Raw genomic sequence first — 24,697 nt, 5'->3', positions numbered from 1 at the left:
TGCTGGCTGCCTGGGGGCTGGGGAGGGTGCCCGGGGCGGGTGCTGGCTGGCTGGGGCTGGGGAGGGTGCCCGGGGCGGGTGCTGGCTGCCTGGGGGCTGGGGAGGGCGCCCGGGGCGGGAGCTGGCTGGCTGGGGGCTGGGGAGGGCGCCCGGGGCGGGAGCTGGCTGGCTGGGGGCTGGGGAGGGCGCCCGGGGCGGGAGCTGGCTGGCTGGGGGCTGGGGAGGGCGCCCGGGGCGGGAGCTGGCTGGCTGGGGGCTGGGGAGGGTGCCCGGGGCGGGAGCTGGCTGGCTGGGGCTGGGGAGGGTGCCCGGGGCAGGTACTGGCTGCCTGGGGGCTGGGGAGGGTGCCCGGGGCGGGTGCTGGCTGCCTGGGGGCTGGGGAGGGTGCCCGGGGCGGGTGCTGGCTGCCTGGGGGCTGGGGAGGGTGCCCGGGGCGGGAGCTGGCTGGCTGGGGGTGGGGAGGGTGCCCGGGGCGGGTGCTGGCTGCCTGGGGGCTGGGGAGGGTGCCCGGGGCGGGTGCTGGCTGGCTGGGGCTGGGGAGGGTGCCCGGGGCGGGTGCTGGCTGCCTGGGGGCTGGGGAGGGTGCCCGGGGCGGGAGCTGGCTGGCTGGGGGTGGGGAGGGTGCCCGGGGCGGGTGCTGGCTGCCTGGGGGCTGGGGAGGGTGCCCGGGGCGGGTGCTGGCTGGCTGGGGGTGGGGAGGGTGCCCGGGGCGGGTGCTGGCTGGCTGGGGGTGGGGAGGGTGCCCGGGGCGGGTGCTGGCTGGCTGGGGGCTGGGGAGGGTGCCCGGGGTGGGTGCTGGCTGGCTGGGGCTGGGGAGGGTTCCCGGGGCGGGTACTGGCTGCCTGGGGGCTGGGGAGGGTGCCCGGGGCGGGAGCTGGCTGGCTGGGGGTGGGGAGGGTGCCCGGGGCGGGTGCTGGCTGCCTGGGGGCTGGGGAGGGTGCCCGGGGCGGGTGCTGGCTGGCTGGGGCTGGGGAGGGTGCCCGGGGCGGGTGCTGGCTGGCTGGGGGCTGGGGAGGGTGCCCGGGGTGGGTGCTGGCTGGCTGGGGGCTGGGGAGGGTGCCCGGGGCGGGAGCTGGCTGGCTGGGGGTGGGGAGGGTGCCGGGGGTGGGTGCTGCTGGCTGGGGGCTGGGGTGGGTGCCCGGGCGGGAGCTGGCTGGCTGGGGTGGGGAGGGTGCCCGGGGCGGGTGCTGGCTGGCTGGGGGCTGGGGAGGGTGCCCGGGGTGGGTGCTGGCTGGCTGGGGTCTGGGGAGGGTGCCCGGGGCGGGTGCTGGCTGGCTGGGGGTGGGGAGGGTGCCCGGGGCGGGAGCTGACTGGCTGGGGGTGGGGAGGGTGCCCGGGGCGGGTGCTGGCTGGCTGGGGGCTGGGGAGGGTGCCCGGGCGGGAGCTGGCTGGCTGGGGGCTGGGGAGGGTGCCCGTGCGGGAGCTGGCTGGCTGGGGGCTGGGGTGGGTGCCCGGGCGGGAGCTGGCTGGCTGGGGGTGGGGAGGGTGCCCGGGGCGGGTGCTGGCTGGCTGGGGGCTGGGGAGGGTGCCCGGGGCGGGTGCTGGCTGGCTGGGGGCTGGGGAGGGTGCCCGGGGCGGGTGCTGGCTGGCTGGGGGCTGGGGAGGGTGCCCGGGGCGGGTGCTGGCTGGCTGGGGGTGGGGAGGGTGCCCGGGGCGGGTGCTGGCTGGCTGGGGGCTGGGGAGGGTGCCCGGGCGGGAGCTGGCTGGCTGATGGCTGGGGAGGGTGCCCGGGGCGGGAGCTGGCTGGCTGATGGCTGGGGAGGGTGCCCGGGGCGGGAGCTGGCTGGCTGGGGGTGGGGAGGGTGCCCGGGGCGGGAGCTGGCTGGCTGGGGGTGGGGAGGGTGCCCGGGCGGGAGCTGGCTGCCTGGGGGCTGGGGAGGGTGCCCGGGGCGGGTGCTGGCTGCCTGGGGGTGGGGAGGGTGCCCGGGGCGGGAGCTGGCTGGCTGGGGGCTGGGGAGGGTACCCGGGGCGGGTGCTGGCTGGCTGGGGGTGGGGAGGGTGCCCGGGGCGGGTGCTGGCTGGCTGGGGGCTGGGGAGGGTGCCCGGGCGGGAGCTGGCTGCCTGGGGGCTGGGGAGGGTGCCCGGGGCGGGAGCTGGCTGGCTGGGGCTGGGGAGGGTGCCTGGGGCGGGAGCTGGCTGGCTGGGGGTGGGGAGGGTGCCCGGGCGGGAGCTGGCTGCCTGGGGGCTGGGGAGGGTGCCCGGGGCGGGTGCTGGCTGGCTGGGGGTTGGGGAGGGTGCCCGGGCGGGAGCTGGCTGGCTGGGGGTTGGGGAGGGTGCCCGGGGCGGGTGCTGGCTGGCTGGGGGTGGGGAGGGTGCCCGGGGCGGGAGCTGGCTGGCTGGGGGCTGGGGAGGGTACCCGGGGCGGGTGCTGGCTGGCTGGGGGTGGGGAGGGTGCCCGGGGCGGGTGCTGGCTGGCTGGGGGCTGGGGAGGGTGCCCGGGCGGGAGCTGGCTGCCTGGGGGCTGGGGAGGGTGCCCGGGGCGGGAGCTGGCTGGCTGGGGCTGGGGAGGGTGCCTGGGGCGGGAGCTGGCTGGCTGGGGGTTGGGGAGGGTGCCCGGGGCGGGTGCTGGCTGGCTGGGGGTGGGGAGGGTGCCCGGGGCGGGTGCTGGCTGGCTGGGGGTGGGGAGGGTGCCCGGGGCGGGTGCTGGCTGGCTGGGGGTGGGGAGGGTGCCCGGGGCGGGTGCTGGCTGGCTGGGGGTGGGGAGGGTGCCCGGGCGGGAGCTGGCTGGCTGGGGGTTGGGGAGGGTGCCCGGGGCGGGTGCTGGCTGGCTGGGGGTTGGGGAGGGTGCCCGGGCGGGAGCTGACTGGCTGGGGGTTGGGGAGGGTGCCCGGGCGGGAGCTGGCTGGCTGGGGGTGGGGAGGGTGCCCGGGCGGGAGCTGGCTGGCTGGGGGTGGGGAGGGTGCCCGGGCGGGAGCTGGCTGGCTGGGGGTGGGGAGGGTGCCGGGGCTGGGTGCTGGCTGGCTGGGGGTGGGGAGGGTGCCCGGGGCGGGTGCTGGCTGGCTGGGGGCTGGGGAGGGTGCCCGGGGTGGGTGCTGGCTGGCTGGGGGCTGGGGAGGGTGCCCGGGGCGGGAGCTGGCTGGCTGGGGGTGGGGAGGGTGCCGGGGGTGGGTGCTGCTGGCTGGGGGTGGGGAGGGTGCCCGGGGCGGGAGCTGACTGGCTGGGGGTGGGGAGGGTGCCCGGGCGGGAGCTGGCTGGCTGGGGGTGGGGAGGGTGCCCGGGCGGGAGCTGGCTGGCTGGGGGTGGGGAGGGTGCTCGGGGCGGGTGCTGGCTGCCTGGGGGCTGGGGAGGGTGCCCGGGGCGGGTGCTGGCTGGCTGGGGGCTGGGGAGGGTGCCCGGGGCGGGAGCTGGCTGGCTGGGGGTGGGGAGGGTGCCGGGGCGGGAGCTGGCTGGCTGGGGGTGGGGAGGGTGCCCGGGGCGGGTGCTGGCTGGCTGGGGCTGGGGAGGGTGCCCGGGGCGGGTGCTGGCTGGCTGGGGCTGGGGAGGGTGCCCGGGGCGGGAGCTGGCTGGCTGGGGCTGGGGAGGGTGCCGGGGCGGGAGCTGGCTGGCTGGGGGTGGGGAGGGTGCCCGGGGCGGGTGCTGGCTGGCTGGGGGTGGGGAGGGTGCCCAGGCGGGAGGTGACTGGCTGGGGGTGGGGAGGGTGCCCGGGCGGGAGCTGGCTGGCTGGGGGTGGGGAGGGTGCCCGGGGTGGGTGCTGCTGGCTGGGGGTGGGGAGGGTGCCCGGGCGGGAGCTGGCTGGCTGGGGAGGGTGCCCGGGGCGGGTGCTGGCTGCCTGGGGGCTGGGGAGGGTGCCCGGGGCGGGAGCTGACTGGCTGGGGGTGGGGAGGGTGCCCGGGGCGGGAGCTGGCTGGCTGGGGGTGGGGAGGGTGCCCGGGCGGGAGCTGGCTGGCTGGGGCTGGGGAGGGTGCCCGGGGCGGGAGCTGGCTGCCTGGGGGCTGGGGAGGGTGCCCGGGGTGGGTGCTGGCTGGCTGGGGGTGGGGAGGGTGCCCGGGCGGGAGCTGACTGGCTGGGGGTGGGGAGGGTGCCCGGGCGGGAGCTGGCTGGCTGGGGGTGGGGAGGGTGCCCGGGCGGGAGCTGACTGGCTGGGGGTGGGGAGGGTGCCCGGGGTGGGTGCTGGCTGGCTGGGGGCTGGGGAGGGTGCCCGGGGCGGGAGCTGGCTGGCTGGGGAGGGTGCCCGGGGCGGGAGCTGGCTGGCTGGGGCTGGGGAGGGTGCCCGGGGCGGGAGCTGGCTGCCTGGGGGCTGGGGAGGGTGCCCGGGGTGGGTGCTGGCTGGCTGGGGGTGGGGAGGGTGCCGGGGGTGGGTGCTGCTGGCCCGCTGGCTCTCTCCGGCCCGGCACATTCCAGGCAGGCGCACAGAGGAGCTCGGCGCGGAGCCGGGCGGGCGGGGGCGGGCAGCTGGGCAGCGCGCCCGGGGCACCGGCCAGGCTGGGCACCGCCACTCCGCTCCCAGCGCTGGATCCGCAGCAGTCCCATGGAGCCGGCGTGGCCGGAGCCAGGAGCCGGCGCGGGGCCGGAGCGGGGCGCGGAGGAGATTGACATGTCCCTGGGTAGGTGCCGGACCCTGTCCCGCCGAGCGCCCTGCCAGGGCTCCCCCGGGCGCGCAGCCTGGAGCGCTTGGCGAGGCAGAGCGCACCGGGCGCCGGGCGCCGCCGGGGCCGGGGCAGCAGCGGGCGGCGCGGGGATCTGCGCGGGGCTCAGCCCCTTGCGCTGGCGTTTGCCGCAGCCCTGCCAGGGGCCCCTCCGGGCTTGGCTCGGAGCTGCAGGCTGGGCCGGCGCCCTGCCCCGCTGGGTGAACTCCTGGGCCGGCTGGCGGAGCTACCCCAGGGCGCGCCCCGGCTGGGGTCCCAGAGCTCCTGGCCGCGGCAGCCTGCCCTGGCCGCCGGAGCTGGGGGTGACCGGGGATTCCCCGCGCCCGGCAGCACGCCCAGGGCAGCAGCGGGGGCTGGGGGCCGCCCTCCGCACAAGGCCATGGCCATGCAATCATCCCGCCCCCGGCTGCGCGCTCCCCCGGCCCCCTCTGCAAAGGGGGCAGAAATCCTGGGGGGAGGCAAGACCCGATTGGAGCCTTTCCTTGCTGCCTGTAAACACTGCCTGTGTGCGGAAGGACTCAAACGGGGCTTACGGGCCAGGGAGCCGCAGCTGCCACCCTGAAATCCGGGGTCACTGAGGCGAGGGCCCGGCCCGGGCTCCGCAGGCAGTCGGAGTCTGGGTAGACACAAACAAACACCGAGAAAAGAAAGTGGTGTTGAGTGGGGTGCTGCTTTTCCCACACGCTCGGCACAGGTGGAGCAGGACCCGGGTTCGGCTCAGCCTGGGCAAGCAGTTTCCTTCCGGGTCTTTGCAGCGATCAGGTTCATAGGGAATGACATTTAAAAAATGGCCATGTGGCCTTTGCTGGGATATTTGGGATGCTTCTGTTCTAAGGAGGAGGAATATTGTGAACATGGTGAAAAGCCAAATACCACAGCAGGGAAAATGCTGACCTTTTTCTGTTGTGCTGGACTAAAAGAAAACAAGAAAAAGGAAATGACCCAGTGCACTTTGACTGGATGAGGTGGATTAGATGCCCAAGTCTGTCATGTCTCTTTGAAAAAATTCGGCCTTTATTTATAAATAAACTTAGTTCCCAGTTGCAGCAGAATCTAGGAATGTTAGGGGCCTAGTCAACTGCCATGGATATTAATGGGAGCTGAGTAGACCCTTACCAAGGAATAGTAACATCAGAATAGCAGTTTTGTCAGGTTTCCCCCCTGTATTTTGAGGTTTCTGTTATATGACATAGGCCCCCGTAGATTATACAGAAGGACAGCAGGCTGTCAGGCACACAGAACTTGCAGCATAAAATATAAAGATCAAGGTGACATTCCAAGAGAATGTATGGATGTAATAAGTGTACCATGTGTGTTTTAAAGGACAGAAAAAAGATCAGGTGAAAAAAAATCATAGTTTAAAAAACGGACTCTGAACGCTGGTGAGACACAACCTAACTTCAGAGCTGAACGTTTCAAACCCAGCACATTGGAGGGAGACTGATAAATGGACCCTCGGCCGAAATGAAAACGTGAGCCAGGGCCTGTGGTCACTTAGTGCTGAGACTATTTGTAGCAGCTCACTCATTAGGCCAGTCAGTTTTCTGGCAGTGAATATGTTGATCTGGGCATAAACAACTGTCCTTTTATTAAGTCACAAGGTTTGGGATAGAGCTCCTGGAGGGTTATTACACTGACATTTTCATTCTATGAACAAACTTTGCCAGGCTTTAATTGGTGGGTTAGCTTCATACTTTTCACAGATGCACTGGACCATTTCTATCCAGATACAGTAGAAATTCTGGAGCAGAACAACAGAAAGTTATATTTTTTTCACAGAAAACCCAGAGCCAGATCCTTGGCTTCGTGTGAATTGATGTAGCTGACTGACTTCAATGGAGCTTTGCTGATTTACAGCCTCCGAGGATCTGGCCCCTAATTTCACTATTTGTTTTTGGTTACATTTAGTGACCCTAGCACTGAGTCCTCTGAGGTGTGGTTGTCCCCTCCTTACTGAGCTCCCACGGAAGGTGGTGCTCAGTGGCAGGTTTGGAGGCTCACTTTTAGCAGAACCTTTATGATCCATTTCTATTTGTGATCCCTGCAAAGTACACCTACCTCAAGGGGAAGGTTAATTTGGCAATGTAGGGGCCGCAGCTCTAAGGAGACGCTTTCAGCATCAAAATCAGGTCTTTGGCTCTTCATTTTCAGCTACATAGGGCTGACTTACACCACTGTCAATCAGGAGTAACTCTACTTAAGTTAAAGGAGATACAGTGATGTAAAGTGGGTATAAAAGGGAGATCAGAAGCAGGTTCATAGCTACTAATCCCACTGCTGAAGGCCTCTGTGATAAGAGTTTATACTGCAAAGGAAGAAGGGAGTGGGGGGAGGGAGTCCTCCACTGGATCGTCCCACTCACACATCGAGTTAGATATTTCTGCTCTGACACCAACCAAAGATCTGTCCCACTCCACTGTGGGTGCGGATATTATATGCCCAAGACTTTAAGAGTTCCTATGCACAGTCCCACAGCAGAAAATTATTTTTCATCATTGCTGTCTCTTCTCTACAGTATTTACTTACGACAATAAAGCCAGGTCCCAGACAGCCCCAAGGTAACTGTTGCTATACCTATTTCTTTTTAACATGGAAAGGTGGTCAAGCAAACAACTGAGTATTTTTCACTTACAGCAAAGGGAGAGCGATTTCCATCAGTCCTCTGAGCCCAGCATCAGCTCCCCGTTCCCTCTTCCACCAGGAGCAAGCAGGGACTCAGCTAGTAACGCATGTCAAAGATGTCTGTGCTCCAAGAAGCACATGCCTCACTGGCACACTTCAGTGAGACCATTAAAGCACATTAACACTGAGACCACCCCATAGGCTCGGCTCCTGGCAGGCAGGGTAGCAAAATCACAAAAGCAGGCAGGGAGTCTAGTCTCACTCATACCTGACATTGTTCACTTACTCTGGGTCTTGTATTCCTTTGGTTCTTGGTATTTTTGATAGAGATTGACAAATGACAAGCACTTGAGGAGTGATTTGTACCCACAATAATGGCTCTAGGAAATCTCCTGGCATACAGCCACCTCCAAAAAAAAACCCCACCTTCTACCAGTCTCTGCATAAGAAGGGGGGAAGTGAGTGTTCCATTATAAGCCTGATTTTGACAGCCCTTCCCTCACTAATTCAGTGAAAACTGAAACAATCTGTCTGGAATTCCATATACTTTATCTGATGACAGGTTGGAATTTTTCTAGAAAGTTTGAGGCACATTGAATGAGTTTTGGAACTATGAGATTTTAAAGGTACTTTTCATTTCTTGAACCTCTTCCTCATTTTAATTAATTTATTTATTTTGGTGCACCAGACTTCAGAACCCTTTGGGTTACAAAGCCTAGATTTATTTTAACCCACCTTGTTGAGAACTGGAGCCTTTGGCTAACTGGGGAGGGTTTCTTAGGAGAATTGTTTAGCTAAAAGCAGTTAAAGCATGCATAAAGTGATCCAGAGGCCACATGCTGCCTTGTAGAGAGCGTAAGAAGTTTGCAAAAGATGGATGCTAGCTTCCAAAACTGTGCAAAGCTCCCAGGCACGTCCTAAGTAACCCACATGAGGCAGGAGCTCTTTCTGCAGCCTCTCAGAGTAGCAACACCATGTTCCATCCTAAGGTGCACAGCTGCTTTTGTCTAGTTTAAGTGTTTCTAAAGCATGTCCTATCACAGTGGTCTATAGGCACAGGTATGTGTTGAAGGAAGCCTGCAACTAACAGAAATACAGGTGCCTGACTGGAGCTGAACCAGCAAAAAACTGGAGTAAGACCGTGGTGAAGAGAGAGCGAGCGAGCGGGAGAGAGATATCTTCTCCTTCCTGCTGCCGTAATGCCACTAATTTAGGTTTAAATGTATAAGGGTTTAATCACAACCCAGCTGTGAGGAGAGGAAAAGTTAACTGCAGCCATATGAATGGGTGGCACTGTACAGGCTCAGGACCACTAATTTGGCAACAGAGTCCAGCAGAAGACGACATGAACAACAGCATGGTCTCATGCTGTCAACACTGTGACCCAGGATCTCTTTCTCCACTGAACAAACAGTTAAAAGCCCCTGATCTGTTTAGAGCTAATTATAGGCCCTGCAGCAGGTGTTCTGTGGAGTTCTGGGACATTGGCAGTATTGCCTGGTTGCCTTTGCTGTGTGGCGATCTGGGACATTAGCAGTATTGCCTGGTTCCTTTTTGTTTGTATTTTAAACCCCTTTCTTCCCATTTGTGGTGAGGCAGAGTTGAGGATGACTCAGAGCTGACAGGTGGCGCTGTCCCAGTCACTAACCCGTTATAGAGCAGGAGAAGAGCCAGCAGATTGCTCTCCTTTCCCTGTAGAGGCAGTGGGCGAGTCCCAAAATACCTAGCTGCCGCTGCTGGCCATGGAGCAAACATGGAAACGGAATCCCTCTGTTCAACATGAGACATAACAGCTAGGAGGACAGAAGAGGGATCTGTTAGAGAGAGCGTGCCGCCCGGCCATGAAACGCAGGCATTTCCCCACTCTGTGCTCATCTGCTTTTCTCTCAGTGCTACAGGATGATACCGGCTTGATCAGACCGTTCTTTTTCAGATCCTGGGCCCCCATCCAACAGTTTTAGTGCATGTTCCAGACACCTGGAGAAGTGTCACCAACCCCAGGGATTCAAAAGTCCTGAGTCAGGTCACTGAAAATCAGGAGATTGTCTGAAAAGTAATGAGACTTTAAAATATAATAGTAATAATACCGTGTGAGTTGTTTTTATTTGCCTGCTGGTTTCTGAACTTTCGAAGCATTCACAATTTCAAAGTTTTTCCTTGCAACCAGCAGGGCTAGAAATTTACTTGTATTTTTTAAATGGAAACAGAGATTCTCACGTAATCTCATGACTCCTGGAGCTGCGGCTTTATGAAAAAAAATCACAAGATGCATGATAGATCCCTGAGAGTTGGGAACACTGTCAGGGCTATACACCTTTATTGATGTCAGCTTAAATGAACTCAGACCCCTAATGAGTGTGACCCCTCATTTATCACCCCACTTTCAGGCCTTTATCATTGCTGTGCCTTGGTTTTTCTATTTGTAAAATGTGGAGTTGTCAGGACAATTAATTCATTAATGGTTGTACCAGCATGACTTGAAATGGCCGTTTTCTCTGTTTTTTTTCCTTTGTGTTTTCCAATCCAGATGACATCATAAAGCGCCACAGGAAAGGACAAACAGGCGCAAAGTTAGTAGGGGACAAACGAAGGCAGCAAGTCAAGAACAGGAATTCAGCATATGGAAACGGGAGACCTAGGTTCCGTACCTGGATGCAACGAAACCTGCAAGGTATGTAAATGCTGAAGTGCAGCCATAGGAACTAAGGAGATGTTTAGGATGGAAGGATGCCTGTGAAGCCAGCCACACTGACTTTCCTCTTTCGAGAGTACATTTGCATACCAAGCGATATCATCCCAAACCTTTGCTTCTCTAATCCTGCGTGGTTGTAATACCTACTTTTGCTCTTGGGAGCTTAGCAAAAGGGAATTTGTCTGTAACAATTGACTATCTAGGTTCTTTCAAAGCATAAATTCATGCCTTTCTCCCCCTCCTTCCTTCCTCATGAATTACTAATTCAAAATGACTTAATATCAACTCTTCCCTTTTGAATTTTGCATATTTTAATTATACTCTTCCTAATCCCCCCTTTTCCCAGAACACACCCAGAAAATTACCCCTTAGGTCACCCTCTGACTCGGTTATTGGAGTTAATTTGTCATTGTGGTTGAATCCATTATTTTTAGGACGTGCTTTGAATCATAAAGTGTGACCACACAATAATCTACATCGGCTCTACTAGTTTTTAGCCACAAAGCTCAAGTGACTTCTTTTGTGCATCTTAGAATTTTTCCGTCTGTTTTTTACTGCTGTTAAACAAGTTTGCTGAGGTTTATTCTGCTCGATCTTAAATATTTCTCTTCTCAGTGCAAACGATCTGCAGTGCAGTATGAGTACTGAGCATAGATCCTGTTTGTGTTTGTGCTGAATGAGAATGTACCAAGAGAAAGGCAATGAGCATCACTGAATTTGCTAAGGTTCAGAAGAAGTTACTCTTATTTTACCCTAGCAAATTGGGCAAAACATTATTTAGGATTTTGATGGTCTTGTACCCTGAACCACCATTGTTCGGCCATTGACAATAGTGAACTCAGGGGTAAATAAGTCAAAGTAAAGATGTTTGTGACAGTTCCCAGGGTACAATCTGGACTGCTGAACAGCTGGGGCCCCTCAATTCTCCAGCCTGGGGTGTCTTTTACTCTGCTTTGCTGTGAGAACTACCATTCTTTGTCTGTTCACACACAGCCTCTAGCATGTGTATCACTCCCAGATGAATTATAGGAGAGCTTCTAGTCAGCCACTCCTGAATTATATTGCAGAGTAACACCAGCAAACTCCCAGTTCCAGACTTGTCCCCAGAAATTTGTATCTTGTACTGCCCAGCTCTTTCCTTCTGTGCAGTACCAGCTCATAGAAAGTCCATTGTTTCATTAATAGAAAATGAAATGCACACACCCTGTTGTCTCAAATGGAGGTTTTCAAATACCACAATTCAAACATCCACTGGTTTATATAAAACAATAAAACAAGTTTAACAACTACAGAAAGATAGATTTTAAGTGATTACAAGGAATGAGGTATAAAAGTCAGAATTGGTTACAAAGAAATAAAAGGTAAAATGCAAACTAATATCTTACCAGGACAATAATGATCAGCAAATTATGAGTTTTCAAATGATGCCTCACAAGGCATACTTTGTACAAAATGTATCATAGTTTTGTAAAAGTGGTGAAAATAGGGATACAGTCTCATGATTTTAGTGTAGGTATTCCTTTAAAAAAATTCCCTTATTCTTAATTTACAAGGTGGTTTTTGGAAGCCTCAGCATTTTACAGATTAAACTGCATTTAAGACTTGCTCCTGTAAGCTACAGAGCACCCACTGCCTCACCTGGAGTTGAAGTCAGTGGAAGTTTAGGGTACTCAGCACTGCCAAGAATTTGACCTTATATATTGAATGGGCTCACTTCAATTCAGTCACCCCTGAAATGCAGCCATTTCTGGGCTGAAGTGTGACAGTAGCAACACAACACTTTAGGGAGAGGGAATGAAGAAGAACAAAGTCTCTGAATAAAGCAGCAAGGGATTTACACAGGTGAAATTCAATTGCCTGTATTGGAATTTGGCCTAAAACTTGGTGAAGATTGCTCCAGAGAGTCTTCAATGACAACCTATTATTGGAGTTTCTGTGTTAAATCTTCTCCAGGAAGGACTGTCAAGCCTGCTCTCATGGGAGCTCCCCTCAGAGCTCAGCTTGCAGGGGTGGAGGAGGCTCTTTGCCAGCATAGCTGTGCTCTGCACAAACACAGTTTGGAGCTCCCCATGTCAGCACAAAGCAAGTCTGCTTCTTCTGCTGAGTTTATGAAAATCTGCTTTAATGAACATTGTCCCGCTACATCAGAGGTGGGGTCTACAACTTTTAAAATAGCAACATACTCACAATGTATTCTGGGTCAGACTCTCAGCTGCTGTAAATCCAGGTAGCTCTGTGGAAGCCAGTGAAGCAGGGATGACTTACACTAGCTATGGCTCAGGACACTCGTGCGTGGAGGCTTTGCAATGTGAACTGGCAGCAGGAGCAGGGTTTTTTGACCCTGGCTACTGTTAGTATTAATCCCTCCTGCTGCACCAATGAAATACAGTAAAACCTGCCAAGAGCAAAAGTGGTCGCTTGTAAGAGGTGGTCTCTCTTCAAACAAGTGGTATTGCACCCTTACTTCTGCTCTGCTGCTGGCCATGGCGCCCGGCCAGCAGCCACCACTCTCTGGCTGTCCAGCTCTGAGGCAGAGTGGAGAGCGGTGGCTGCTGGCCAGGCACCCAGCTCTCAAGGGAGTAAGAAAATGTGGTCGCTGGTCATAGATGACAGGTGGTCTCTCTTCAGCGATGGTTGCTAAGGCAGGATTTACTGTACCCTGAAAAGGCTCTGCTGAGCTCAGTGCCTCCTAGCGGCAAGGAAATGCACCATTGAGGCTGCTTTCTTCTCCCCCCATGCAGAGCCATGCTAGCCTGCTCACCGGCCTGCGGGGAAGGTGGTGGGTGGGGAGTGTGATGGTGGCGTCTGGCAGCTGGGTGAGAGGGACAAAAAGAACAACCCAGGTGCGGTGAGTAAGAAAAATGAGAAGGGGGAAGACAGAAACACCCCATGGGGGCAGAACAAGGAGAGCAGGAAGGGGGGAATGATTAGCAACAGCTTGGGACTCCAGGAGAGAAAGATCCAGGGCTGGCCATGAGTTGTCCTCTGTCAGCCAGAGCGAGAGGGGAATGTTCCCCGGAGCAGTGGAAGAAGAGGGTGAACGGCACCTACTTCCTTTAGATGTTGAACACGATTCCAGAGCGAATCAGTTTGTAAAGCTAATTTCCTGGAGGAAGGCCCCCAGCTCCTCCCAGATTACCTAGATTCATCAAACCACAGCTTTCTATCCCCTTTCTCTTCCTCCCTGCCCAGATGCGCCAACAGGAATAGCCAGTATTCAGAGCAGCTCAAAGAAAGCCATTCGCAGGGCGCTGCAACCAGAAGACATTACTGAGCCTATAAAACTTATGAACAATGCTTCATATTCTTGAGCGCCATCTCGTGGCACCACATCCATCGACTACCGACACATTGCCTTTCCCTTCTGGGGGGGGGGGGGGGAGGCACTTTTGTAATAGCCAGTACCCTCCTGGAGCTGTGCTATAGTGCTTCACCGCTGTTAGGACCTAAGCATCCTAAATCTGCCCTTCCCTTCTTTCCCCTCCGAACTACCATATTCCCTCAACTAACTTTCCAACACTTGTCACCAGCTGGGGCTAAAGCCTTCATCAGTACTCACTGTGGGATGGTCTGTCTTCACTGCAATATAAGCCCAGGGTTAGTAGACCTCGAGTTAGCAGACCCTGGGTTTGTTAACCTAGGGCTTAGAATCATAGAGCCACACAGTTAGAAGGGACTGCCAGGGTCATCTAGTCTAACCCCCTGGGAAGATGTGTCTAAACCATCCAAGACAGAGGGTTATCCAGCCTCTTTTTGAAAACTTCCAGTGAAAAAGCTCCCACAACCTCCCAAGGCGTCTGTTCCATTGTCCTACTGTATTGGCAACCCCCCCAGCTTTGTGTCATCTGCAGACTTGATCAGGATGCTCTCTACACCTACATCCAGGTCATTAATATTGATGTTAAACAACACCGGACCCAGAACAGATCCCTACGGAACCCCACTTGAGACTTCCCTCCAATTCAACGTCATTCCATTAATAGTTACTCTGTTTGCGGTTGTTTAACAGATAATGTATCCACGTAATGGTAGTTGCTCCAGCCTGCATTTCCCCAGATTATTTATCAACATGTCATGGGGGACGGTGTCAAAAGCCTTGCTGAAGTCCAGGTATATGGTGTCCACCATGTAGTCCCCAGCTACCAAATCAGTTACCCTGTCAAAGAGGGAAATCAATCTGGTTTGGCAATGATTTGTTCTTGGAAAATCCAGGTATTCACAAATTGAATGAGCATCTACACTCATGTGTAACCCCAGGTTAGAAATTGTTGAACCCTGGGTCCCAACCTGGGCTTCCAGCATCTACACTGCATTGTGTGAGCTTATGTCCAACCACCCCATCCCAGAACTCCTCGTGTCCTCCCAAAAAGTGGCTACTGCAGTTCTTTGTTGGTAGTACAGCATGGGAAAACTTGACAGTCCACCAAACCTGACTGCCCAGGGCACAGGAAGTCGGCCTGTGGGATACTTTTGGCAGAGTCCCAGAACAAGACTCCAATGGAGCTGTATGTACACTGCAAAGCCATAGGGCTTGAACCCTGGGTCAGATTCAGACCCTCCATCTCTGTGGGGTCTTGGCTTAGTGCAATTTGTGTGTAGACGGAAGGGGGGTTAGGCTTGAGCCTGAGTTTGAGCCCTGGGCTTACACTGCAGTGCAGACGTAACCTGTGAGACCCATGTGTCAAAGGAACATCAGTGCTTCATAAGAACACTGCATCTCTAGCTGCTCAAGTCATCAGGAATTATTGACTCAGTGCTGTAGATATGCTGAACCTGCTTTGCATTTTGCACTACTGAAGTTCTGTAGAGTGCAGTATTTTGTTAACTGCATTGAGATACTAAGCATTGTAAAGCATTATGAACTATGCTTGTTCTTGAAACTATGTCCCGACCAATAATTTATATACCTCCATGAGTCTGAATATACATTTTGTTGAGATGGCCACTCTGAAAAAGACAAACAATTCTGACTACATGAGTTTATCACATATAGTAATTAGACCATAATGCACCATAACTTCACCTGAAAGATTAAGACTGTTTTACTCTCTCTTTACAGTTCAGAAAGCACAAAAGCATGAACAGCCTTTGAGAAAAGAAAATATCACTAAAGCTAAATGGGTTTTAAGCTATGTGTGTGTGGACTGCTCATTTGTTACCAACAGCAGCAGCAGGTAGATGCAGAATTTATGCAAAGATTTATACAGCTACAAAAGGGAATAGAACCCTGTACATTTATGAAGCATCATCACCTGGGCATTCATGACCATACCCAGGCTTTTGCAGGTTAATCCCCCACATGCATGCTCTCATTTGCATGTCAGTGCCCAGAGGGCATTGGCATCACACAGCTATTTCATAGCAATGTGGGGATGGGAGCTCCAGCGGCAGATGGGAAGGCTCGCTGGGGTACTGTCTTTATTACAAGTCAGAATTGCCTTCTGTCTACAAGTCAGTTAAATCTTAACATTCAGACCTTTCCTAAATCAAATGAGATACAGCTTTAAAATCTAGAATGTTGAAATCGAGTCACTGGAAAGACAACCCCCCCTTACATTTTTTTAAATTAATCCACTTGGTTTTGAGCAAAACAGAGCCCACCATTCCAAGACACATTTCAAGCCCCTGTACTAAGAAAATCCAACACATTTTAATTTTGTTGTTATTAAAATTGTTGCACCCAGGCTGACACTAAGTTTCAGCCAGACAGATTTTGAAAGAAGAGGTGCTTTCAAAATAAGAATTTATAACAAAGCCAACTCAGAGTAGCTGTGCCCCCGAGCTCCCGCTCACTGTCAGCAGAGATACCCTTCGGTCCATGTGAACGAACCTGGTGAACCATTCAAATTCCTGCCAAGATTGTGAAGGATACTAAAACAGGTGTTTATCTTCCTAGGACCCAGTCAATTTAGAAGAGGGTTTGGACAGCAGCAGTATAATAGAAGACAATTTAGAAGTGCCATGGCTGGTCCAAGAAGAGTAGCTGCCACATTAAATGGAGCGAGCCCTTTAAACCACCAGGCTTTAGCTCAAGAGGTAGGCTGGGGAAGGGGAGGGGGAGGCGGGAATCCACAGCTGCTCCTCAGTGTCACAGCATTCTGGAAGGGCCTGGGGTTTTTAGCTTGACTTGCCTAAGAGAAGAGCATCTAAGTAGAGAATATTTTATTTGTTGTCCAGTTAGGCTTATAGGATGTGAAACTTGTAATGCTGCCAATGTATTTTACGGGATCTGTGCCCTTGGCTGTGCACGAGCAGCCCTGACTTACAGGGATTCCTTACAGAGAGTCCATGTCACCGCCCCTTACTTATTTTGGCCTCTCCCAAGGAAATAGCTGAAGAGACGCTGTCATTTCTGCCCACACAAGGCATGATCCAAAGCCCTCTGAGGTCAACGGGAGGACTTCCCTTGATTTCAGTGGGCTTGTAAAGATTAGGTCTCTGTGGCTCATTGGCACGTGGATAATAGCCTTTGATTCTACGAGGTGCTAGTGACAGCTTTTGTTAAAAACAGGAGGCCTTGTGGCACCTGAGAGACGAACCCATTTATTTGAGCATGAGCTTTCCTGAGCGACAGCTCACTGCATCGGATGCATACTGTGGAAACTGCAGCAGACATTATATACACACAGAGATCATGAAACAATGGGTGTTACCGTACACACTGTAACCAGAGGGATCAGGTAAGGTGAGCTATTACCAGCAGGGCCCACCTTGATTATCACTACAAAAGGTTTTTTTTCTCTCTTGCTGGTAATAGCTCACCTTACCTGATCACTCTGGTTACAGTGTGTACGGTAACACCCAGTGTTTCATGGTCTCTGTATATATAAATCATCCCACTGTATTTTCCACTGCATGCATCCGATGAAGTGAGCTGTAGCTCACGAAAGCTTATGCTCAAATAAATTGGTTAGTCTCTAAGGTGCCACAAGTCCTCCTTTTCTTTTTGCGGATACAGACTAACATGGCTGCTACTCTGAATCCAGCTTTAGTTAAGGTTGCTCAACTGCTTCCATGATAAACTCCCCTTTTTGGGTTTCTTGTAATTGTCTCAGACTTTCACTTTGTCAGGCTGAAATTCTTCAGGAGCGGGGTTTTGTTTGGTTGGTTTTTAAGGTCTGAGTGAAAGTGATTCAGCTATTTTTAGCATCAAGAGTATACGGGGACAATACACTTTTACCATTAAAATCATTCTTGTAACTTTATTTTGAACATCTCTAGCACCAAAAGAGTTTGGGACAGAAAGCTGAAATTTAGTATGTAGATAGTCCTGATGGAGGAGAGTTGCCTTTTGATTTGGGTGAGTTAGGAAGGTTTGAAAATAGTACTCCACAGGAGCTGAATACATTTTTTAAAACTAATGATACCTCATAATGACAATCTCCTTTGAGCGAGAGAAGGCAGTGCTGCATCTGCAGGTATATAGAATTTGGTATTTGTTTAAAGGGCATGTAATGAGTCAGGTACGTACTGACTATGGCAGGATATTAAGAGAAATTCGGAAGTAGTTGCTAGGAAGCATAATTCTAAGGTAGCTTTCATTCCACAGAAATGAACAGAGTAGGAGTCTGTGGAAACATGTATTGGTCAGTGGGTGGTGACAGTGAGATGGATATGGCCCTACAGACATGGAGGGGTATAGTGAGTAGCAGTATTTAGAAGTAACGTGGAAACCCTACTTTACCGAATGGGTATCTTCTGAGGTGTCTGTTCTTCCACATTCTAAGGCTCTGAGCCAGCAAGGTATTTCAGCACATGGGCGAACAGTAACCAGTAGTTTATTGACTGAGGTGGGATTTCAGGGGGGTTGTGACCTGGGGTCATACTGTCTTCGCACAATCCTGTGTCTCCACAAACAAGTTTTGGTATTTCTGTCTCTCCTATGAAATAGAATACAGCCGCGCCCGCACACTCCCTTTGAAACAGGCTACCCGGTCATTCATAGTGTCAAAAAATTGTTAATTACAGTTAAAAAAAGACATGATTGAGGAAAAGAAGTTGCTACAATATCACAGGTCAGAGGAAATAGCCATGCCATAGTGGGAAAGACCACAAAACATCTCAGGGTTTAATAAGCTGAAGGGATCGATTACATACCAAGTCAATTATCAAAGAAGAAAAAACACTTACACATCAGGATCTTTCATAACAATACAAAAGTCACATAGGAAAGAAAAGACAAGGTGACCCTTGGAGCACCTTTCCCTGACCTGAAGAAGAGCTCTGTGTGGCTCAAAAGCTCACCTCTCTCACCAAGAGAAGCTGCTCCCATAACAGATTTTACCTCACCCACTTCTCTCTAATATCCTGGGACTGACACAGCGACAACTGCCCTGCATAGGAGAGAAGTCAGTCCCAGCAAAATTAACATGTGGACAGTGGGAGTGAGTAAATTCCAAGGATGAATCTCCCTCAAAATTGCCAAACAAAGCCCATCCTGAATGATGCGATGAGAAATGCAGACTGCGTGGACACTCTCAGTCTTTACAGCAGACCAAGTATCACCATGTACAAAAGGGAAGCAAAACCCCCCAGCAAACAAACAGGTTTAAGTCTGTCTGATCCCCATGGCAGTGTGACTGGGGATAGATCAGGAACGACAGCCATACGAGCATTCTGATAGAGACTAATCCCCTGCTTTGTCATATTTTGTGACCCTTTTCTTTGGCTACTGAGAAAGCCAACGCAGCAATTCTAGCTGATCGCAAGCGAGCTGTTGCTATGTTTTAGGGCAACCAGAATGATGAAGTGCTTACAAAAGCTGACAGCGGACAGCCTGAAGCACAGAGACGGCTACCCCAGCGCCCCAAGAGATTCAGAACAGCAGGAGTCACTGGCGAAGCCCCATCTAGAAGGTAAACAGTCTGGTATATTGATCTGATCGAGAAATTATTTCCTTGTCAATTTGTAAAACTCTCTCGTGCTATTAAATCTCCTCTCTTGTTCTGCATTGACTGGCGAGGTGCAGCAGCCATGGAGAGCACTGTACTTTATGAAATATTCCTTTTTATATTGCTAAAATCACTTAGAAATAAGTTTACTGCATGCTTGTGTTTAATAACCAGACATTTCCTCTGACACTTTTAATAAATACATTACAGTTTCAACTTGTATTAAACATTTTGTCCGGCACTTTGAGTGCACATGGAAGGTGGAGTTACTTTTGCTTTTATAAAAACAGAAATTTTAACTTGAAAATAAAATAAAGTAAAGGTGCTAAAACCTTAAATGCCAGAGTTCAGTAGCCTAATTCACACTGTATCGGACCTCACTGTACAAGTAGCCCCACCAGTGAGACGACTCATGGAGTAAGGTACTACTGACACCAGCAAGGTGATCTGAATCTCGGCTCAAGGGACTGAAAATAAGGAAAGCAAGGAAATTCTAAGCGAAGGCTGATGCTCTGTTCAGACAGTTTAAGGCTAGAGGGGACTATTGGATCAGTCTGACCTATAACAGAGGCCACAGTATTTCCCCCAGTTACTTCTCTGCCAGCATGACTTGGAGATTGGACTGCACTATGCACGACTGAGTTCAGTGACACATTATGATGCCATGGGGAAAGGGAGCACAAGGGGTGGGATTCTGCGCTGTGGCTGGAGATGGTCGGAATTTTTCTGTCCATTTTTCATGAAACCAGCTTGATGTCAACAAAGTGTGATTTTTTGATGAAAGTATTTGAAATAAAACAAAAATGTTACTTTTGTTTTGAACTGACGTGTTTGAATGCTTAAAACATTTCTACAGGCAAATTTTGGTTTTCTAATTTCTGTTCCCCCACCCCCATCTCTTTTCCTTTTTTACTCCCTTCCCCCAAATTAAAATATGGAGAGAGAGGAGGGGGCAGGGAAGAAACCCCAAATCTGAGAACTGAAAATCGATGTTTTTTTCTTTTTGAAAAACCAGACTTTAATTTGTCATTTTGTTCAGAAATGGTCAGGGGGATAAAATGGAATGGTTGACCCGCTCCTAATGGAATGGTTGACCCGCTCGTAACAGAATAACGGTGTAACGAGAAGCGGCCCAGGAGCCTGGTTCCAGCTCAGCGTACCATGGCATCACTCCTGTTATGCCAGGTACGGTGCTGGCACAAGAGACTTTGGCTCCTCCCAGCTTTGTGCGAGAAGCGGTTGGAATGTCTTACCAGTCGCAGCAATGTGGGCAGCCCTGGGAAGCAGGCAGATCCTGATTTGCTTTTCATGTGTTTTAAAATCAAACCCGGTTAGATTATTTCCTAGTCAACGGATGATGAGACCTTTCCCAATGCTCGTCCTCAAGGCATTCTTTTAATTGCAGGCCTTTCACGCTAAACAGGAGACCAGCCTTCCAGCAGAGGCAATCCAAAGTCAGCTTTACCAGAGGGGTCAGTGTGCGACAGGCTCTTGTAAGATCTGACAAGCTTGATAATTATTTTAATGTGAATAGTCCTTTCTCCCTCCCTCCCCCATTTGAATCCTTGCTTCTGCAATTAGCTGGGAGAAATAGCCGTTGTTATACAGAGAGCGTGGCCCAGAGCCTCAAAGGCCCCTACGCCCATTGAAATCCAGCTGGGCCTATATTCCAAAAGCGAGTAAGCATATGCAGGATCGGGGCCGTAGTTGCTCTTATGCTGTTCAGTCCGTTCTGAGTGTCTTGCACGTGTCCACTTGTCCTGGTGCTGGCCTCCAAGGGTGAGTCTGCATAGGCTGGAGGCGCAGTGCTGTGGGCTGAGTCGACAGACCTGGGTTAGCAGGGCGCATGCTAAACACAGCTATGGAGATAGCGCTTTGAAGCTGCAGCTCAGGCGAGGGCTGCGAAGCCTAGCATCTTCAAAGGGCTGTCTACACTGCCCTGCTAGAGCGCCCTGCGAGCCCGGCTCGCCGGAGTCTGGCGATGCAGGCTGCGGGGACATACCCTAAACCATCACGTCCATTTCTGGCCTCTGTAACTCTTCTCCTTCTACCGCTAGAGATCAGCCCGGTGCCTGTGGACAATCGTGCCCCTTACAATAGTGAATATTAATACAATTTGTTCAAGCCAAGTTTTACGGAGATGCTTGTTGGCATTGCTCCGTGGGCCCTGATCCTGCAATCACGTGCAAAAAGAGCCCACAGACATTTGTGAGCATCAGTATGTGCAGGACCCAGGCCCACAGCACTAAATGATAATGCTGCATTACAAACACAGTCTCAGCTTACCACTTTGGCCTCTGGCTAACAACAGTAGAATAGGCGATAAAGTAGGGTTTGCTTGGACTGCATGACAGAAGGGACAGAGCAAAATTAGCCCAGACCAATCCATACATTACAGTGAAAACCAAATTTCACTGACTTATGGGTGATATGCGGTGTAGCTATAGCCATGTTGGTCCCAGGATATTAGAGAGAGATGGTGGGCGAGGTAATATTTGTTATTGGACCAGCTTCCGGTGGGGAGAGAGACAAGCTGTCAAGCCACACCCAGCTCGTCTTCAGGGCTGGGGAGGGTGCTCCCAGCACCACAGCAAACAGGGGGTGGAACAGAGTGTTTGGCGTAAGTAGTTAGTGATATTCTAAAGGGCCATTCACCGTAGAGTGGTGATAGTCTGTGTAAAAATTGTTATTTTAAGCTACTTTAGAGGGAATTATTTCTCTGAGGGACAATTTTATTTTACAGCAAACAGAACCACATGCGGAAGGGAAACGGCCACGGACGAGAAGGTAATTGGGAGAGTTAGGAGAGATACACACAAATGTGACCAATTCATCACTACGGCAACCAAATGGGCTGAGTTTCTCTTTCTTGGCAGGTGGCACCTGCAGCCCAGCTCGGGAGCAGTTCTAACCATTTCTGTGTCTAATCCTCAGGCCAGCCACATCCGTCTGTGAGTAAAGGGCCCGGTGTATGGCTTAACATTCTGTTAAGATCTGGGACACCGAAAAGGTCCCCCTGAAATCCCTTTTGCACCTTAGAGCTGAGTGAATCATTCAGATTAAAATTTTCAAAAAAGATATGACCTCGGTCTGCTCCTGGAATAACTGAAAGCGGATTGCAGGTTCCTCCCATTTATTCATTACTTGGCTTCACCTGCAGCGACAGAGCGTGTGGGACGAGCGGTGGGGAGCGAACCTGGGACCTCTGGATCTCAGCGTCTCTGTTTGAACTGAAGGGCCGGCTCCGTTGGCTGGTAGTAGCAGATATCGTGCCAGAGCTGGAAAGGCACCACTGGCCCAGTGGGGTGCCATGGATTCACTGTGGCACAGAGGGACAATGGAGAGAGATGCTGCTCCAGGCCCCGGCTGGAAGAGGGGCTTTAGGGCCGTGCAGTGGCAATGCACAGTCAGCACCTAGCAACCTTCCCCCCCCGCAACCCCCACGCCCACCCGTGGGGCTGGAGTAGCAGTGGAGGAGGGCTGGGCCCCACTGCCTGGGTATGCCGCAGACTGCATCTCCCTTTAGCCCCAGCGCTGCGTGCCTGCTGGGGGTTAAGCTGCACTGGCAGCTGTCCCCTGACAATCACGCTCATCAAGGCTGCAGTGAACAATACCCCCAGAAAGGCTAAGGAGATGCAGGTGGCCCTTTCATCTGCCTGCTGCTAGAGAGAGAGAAAACGGGCGACCTTTGCTTGCTAACTAAATGCTCCGTACATTCGACAGGCCGGGAAGCAAGCGACCATTCCTCAGAGGTAGAAGACCCCCACCGAGGACAGCCAAGGCCCAGCCCCGAGGAGTGCCGCTAAGATTCAACTTCCGTGCGATGGCGAATCAGGTAGAGCGGATGGCACAAGTGTGTGAATGCTCAGATCAGCTGGACACACCATGCTCCGTGCTGCACGGCTGCAGGGCACAGTTGTCATGTGACCACTCGGATTTTCAAAACAATCCGTTTCAATTTGGATTCAAAACCCCATTTTGTTTGAATTTTACTATTTCAATTTTATGTTTTAAAAAGTAAAAAAAAAAAATCTTGGTAACAAAACATTTTGTTCAACGTGAAATAGTTTTTGGGGATTTTCCAGTTTGGCCCCTGAATCAAAACGCTGGTTATTCGCAGAGCCCTGGCTTTCACACTGTCACACACATATGGCCACAGCGACCCAGAATAGCTCCAAGCTCCTGCTTTATCTTTCCTCCCAGTTACTCGCGTTCCTTGCCAGGACAGCATTACTAGACACTGTGCACTCACATGCCCCTTGCTTGTTCCTGTCCTGACTGAGGAGGATCTCCAGCCAAATGCATTTTATCAAGCTCCTTGCACAACTCCATGGGATGGATAGTTTAATTGACTTGCTGGCTGCAGAAGCCCATTCCTGGCGTGTTTTAATCCATACCCCCTGCAGATCGGGGTGTGAATCACGCTGTGCCCTCCCTTTCCCCTGCAGACCAGCCTGACCTTGGACGAGAGATTCTCCGGCCTCAGGAACAAGAGGCGTTTTACGGCAGCGAGGGACAGCGGCCGGACAGTCATGCTGCCCTAATGCCATGTGCGTGGCCCGGGGACGGCGGATCCAGCCCAACGTGAATCATGGGCCACCAATAAAACACAATTGATTCCCTTTCTGCTGGCTGCCTTGGTATTACACCCTACCCTTGCGTACACACAGAGAGTCAAGGTACTGTCTGGGGCAGGACAACAAGAACTTCAGGGCTAAAGTCTTGGCCAGGCAGTGACCCCTAGATCTGCGTAACTGCCCCCCAGCCAGGGAGTCCTGGGGCTGCTGTGGGCAGACAGAGGCCCTGGTAGCATATCTTTAAGGGAGCTGCAATGCCGTGGAGCCGTGATTCTCCATCATCGCAGGGGGACCCACCAGCTTTGGGAGCAAGTCTGGTCCCCACTGCCAGGACTACAGGGGGTGATCCTGTGGCAGTGACTCCCTCCTGTGCAGGGGAGGATGTCTGGCCCTCTGCCTCTCCTGGGGCCCCCTCAAGGCATCCTGCCAGCCCCTGAGCTCCCAGGTCAGCACCCAGCCTTTCACCCCCATTGGCTTTGCCCCGTGGCCGGCACTTGTTCTCTTCCACTGCTTGGATGGGGGTGCCTGGGAAGGCAGGGAGTCTGAGACCTGGGAGATGGACCAGCACACGGGTGCCGAAAGGAAAGTGTGCCAGTCTCAGGGGAACTTAGGGTAGTTTACTTTAGTTCTTGTCCACTGAATTCTGAATGATTTATTTATGGGGCAGGCCAAGCACTTTACAGACAGGTGTGAAGACAGGGTCTGGGCACACGCACACTTACTTTTCCATCATGGTCAGTGAACAGCTCGCATCAGGAGTGTGACCCAGGCCTTGGGTGCTGGGGGGTTTGCGCTGGTCTGACTAAGGTTGTTGCCCCAGTGCAAACCCCGAGCAGACACATGCTGCACTGATGTGAAGAGCCTCGCACGGGTGAGGCCGACCCTGCTTCCGTGCCAAGGAAGCCCGTGCTGGAGCGAGTTGTTTTTTACATCGCTGCAGCACGTCTGCACTAGGGATCTGCCCTGGCGTAGCTCCATTGGTACCTAAGGTTCCCGTGTAAACAAGGCTTTACCTGCACAGAGTTTACAGGGCTGGGGCCTCCTGAGAGCCCCTCCAAATGAAGGCCAGGCTACAGGCAGTAATGAGCGTGCGCGGTGGGACTTAGACTTTCCCAGACTCAGCTCCGTTACTAAATGCATGCCCCTTCGTCAGTCCGTGAATGCACGGAACATGGCCTGGGCCTGGCTGCTGGCCAGGGAAGGGACTGAATGCTTTCACTTTCACATCAGAGCAACTAACTCACGCACGCACCTGAACGTGGTTTTACAGGCGTTTTTGAGGCATCACTAGTTTACACAGAGGTGGCGGGAGAAGTCGTCGCACCAAAT

The 24,697-nt window shown here is 53.5% G+C and overlaps 1 protein-coding gene across 1 annotated transcript; it reads left to right on the top strand.

Moving 5' to 3' along the window:
• The first annotated feature begins 4,468 nt into the window (after positions 1-4,468).
• On the top strand, positions 4,469-23,335 carry LOC144270622 (UAP56-interacting factor-like). Its single transcript, XM_077827226.1, has 9 exons — positions 4,469-4,544; positions 9,736-9,879; positions 15,797-15,936; positions 18,631-18,755; positions 20,197-20,284; positions 21,535-21,578; positions 21,668-21,742; positions 22,515-22,626; positions 23,240-23,335. The coding sequence occupies exons 1-9, from the start codon at positions 4,469-4,471 to the stop codon at positions 23,333-23,335; spliced, it is 900 nt and encodes a 299-aa protein (XP_077683352.1).
• The last annotated feature ends 1,362 nt before the right edge of the window (positions 23,336-24,697 follow it).

This window comes from Eretmochelys imbricata, chromosome 9 (assembly GCF_965152235.1).
Source record: "Eretmochelys imbricata isolate rEreImb1 chromosome 9, rEreImb1.hap1, whole genome shotgun sequence".
In the NCBI taxonomy this organism is placed as follows: Eukaryota; Metazoa; Chordata; order Testudines; family Cheloniidae; genus Eretmochelys; species Eretmochelys imbricata.
This window is presented reverse-complemented; position numbering and strand designations above follow the sequence as displayed.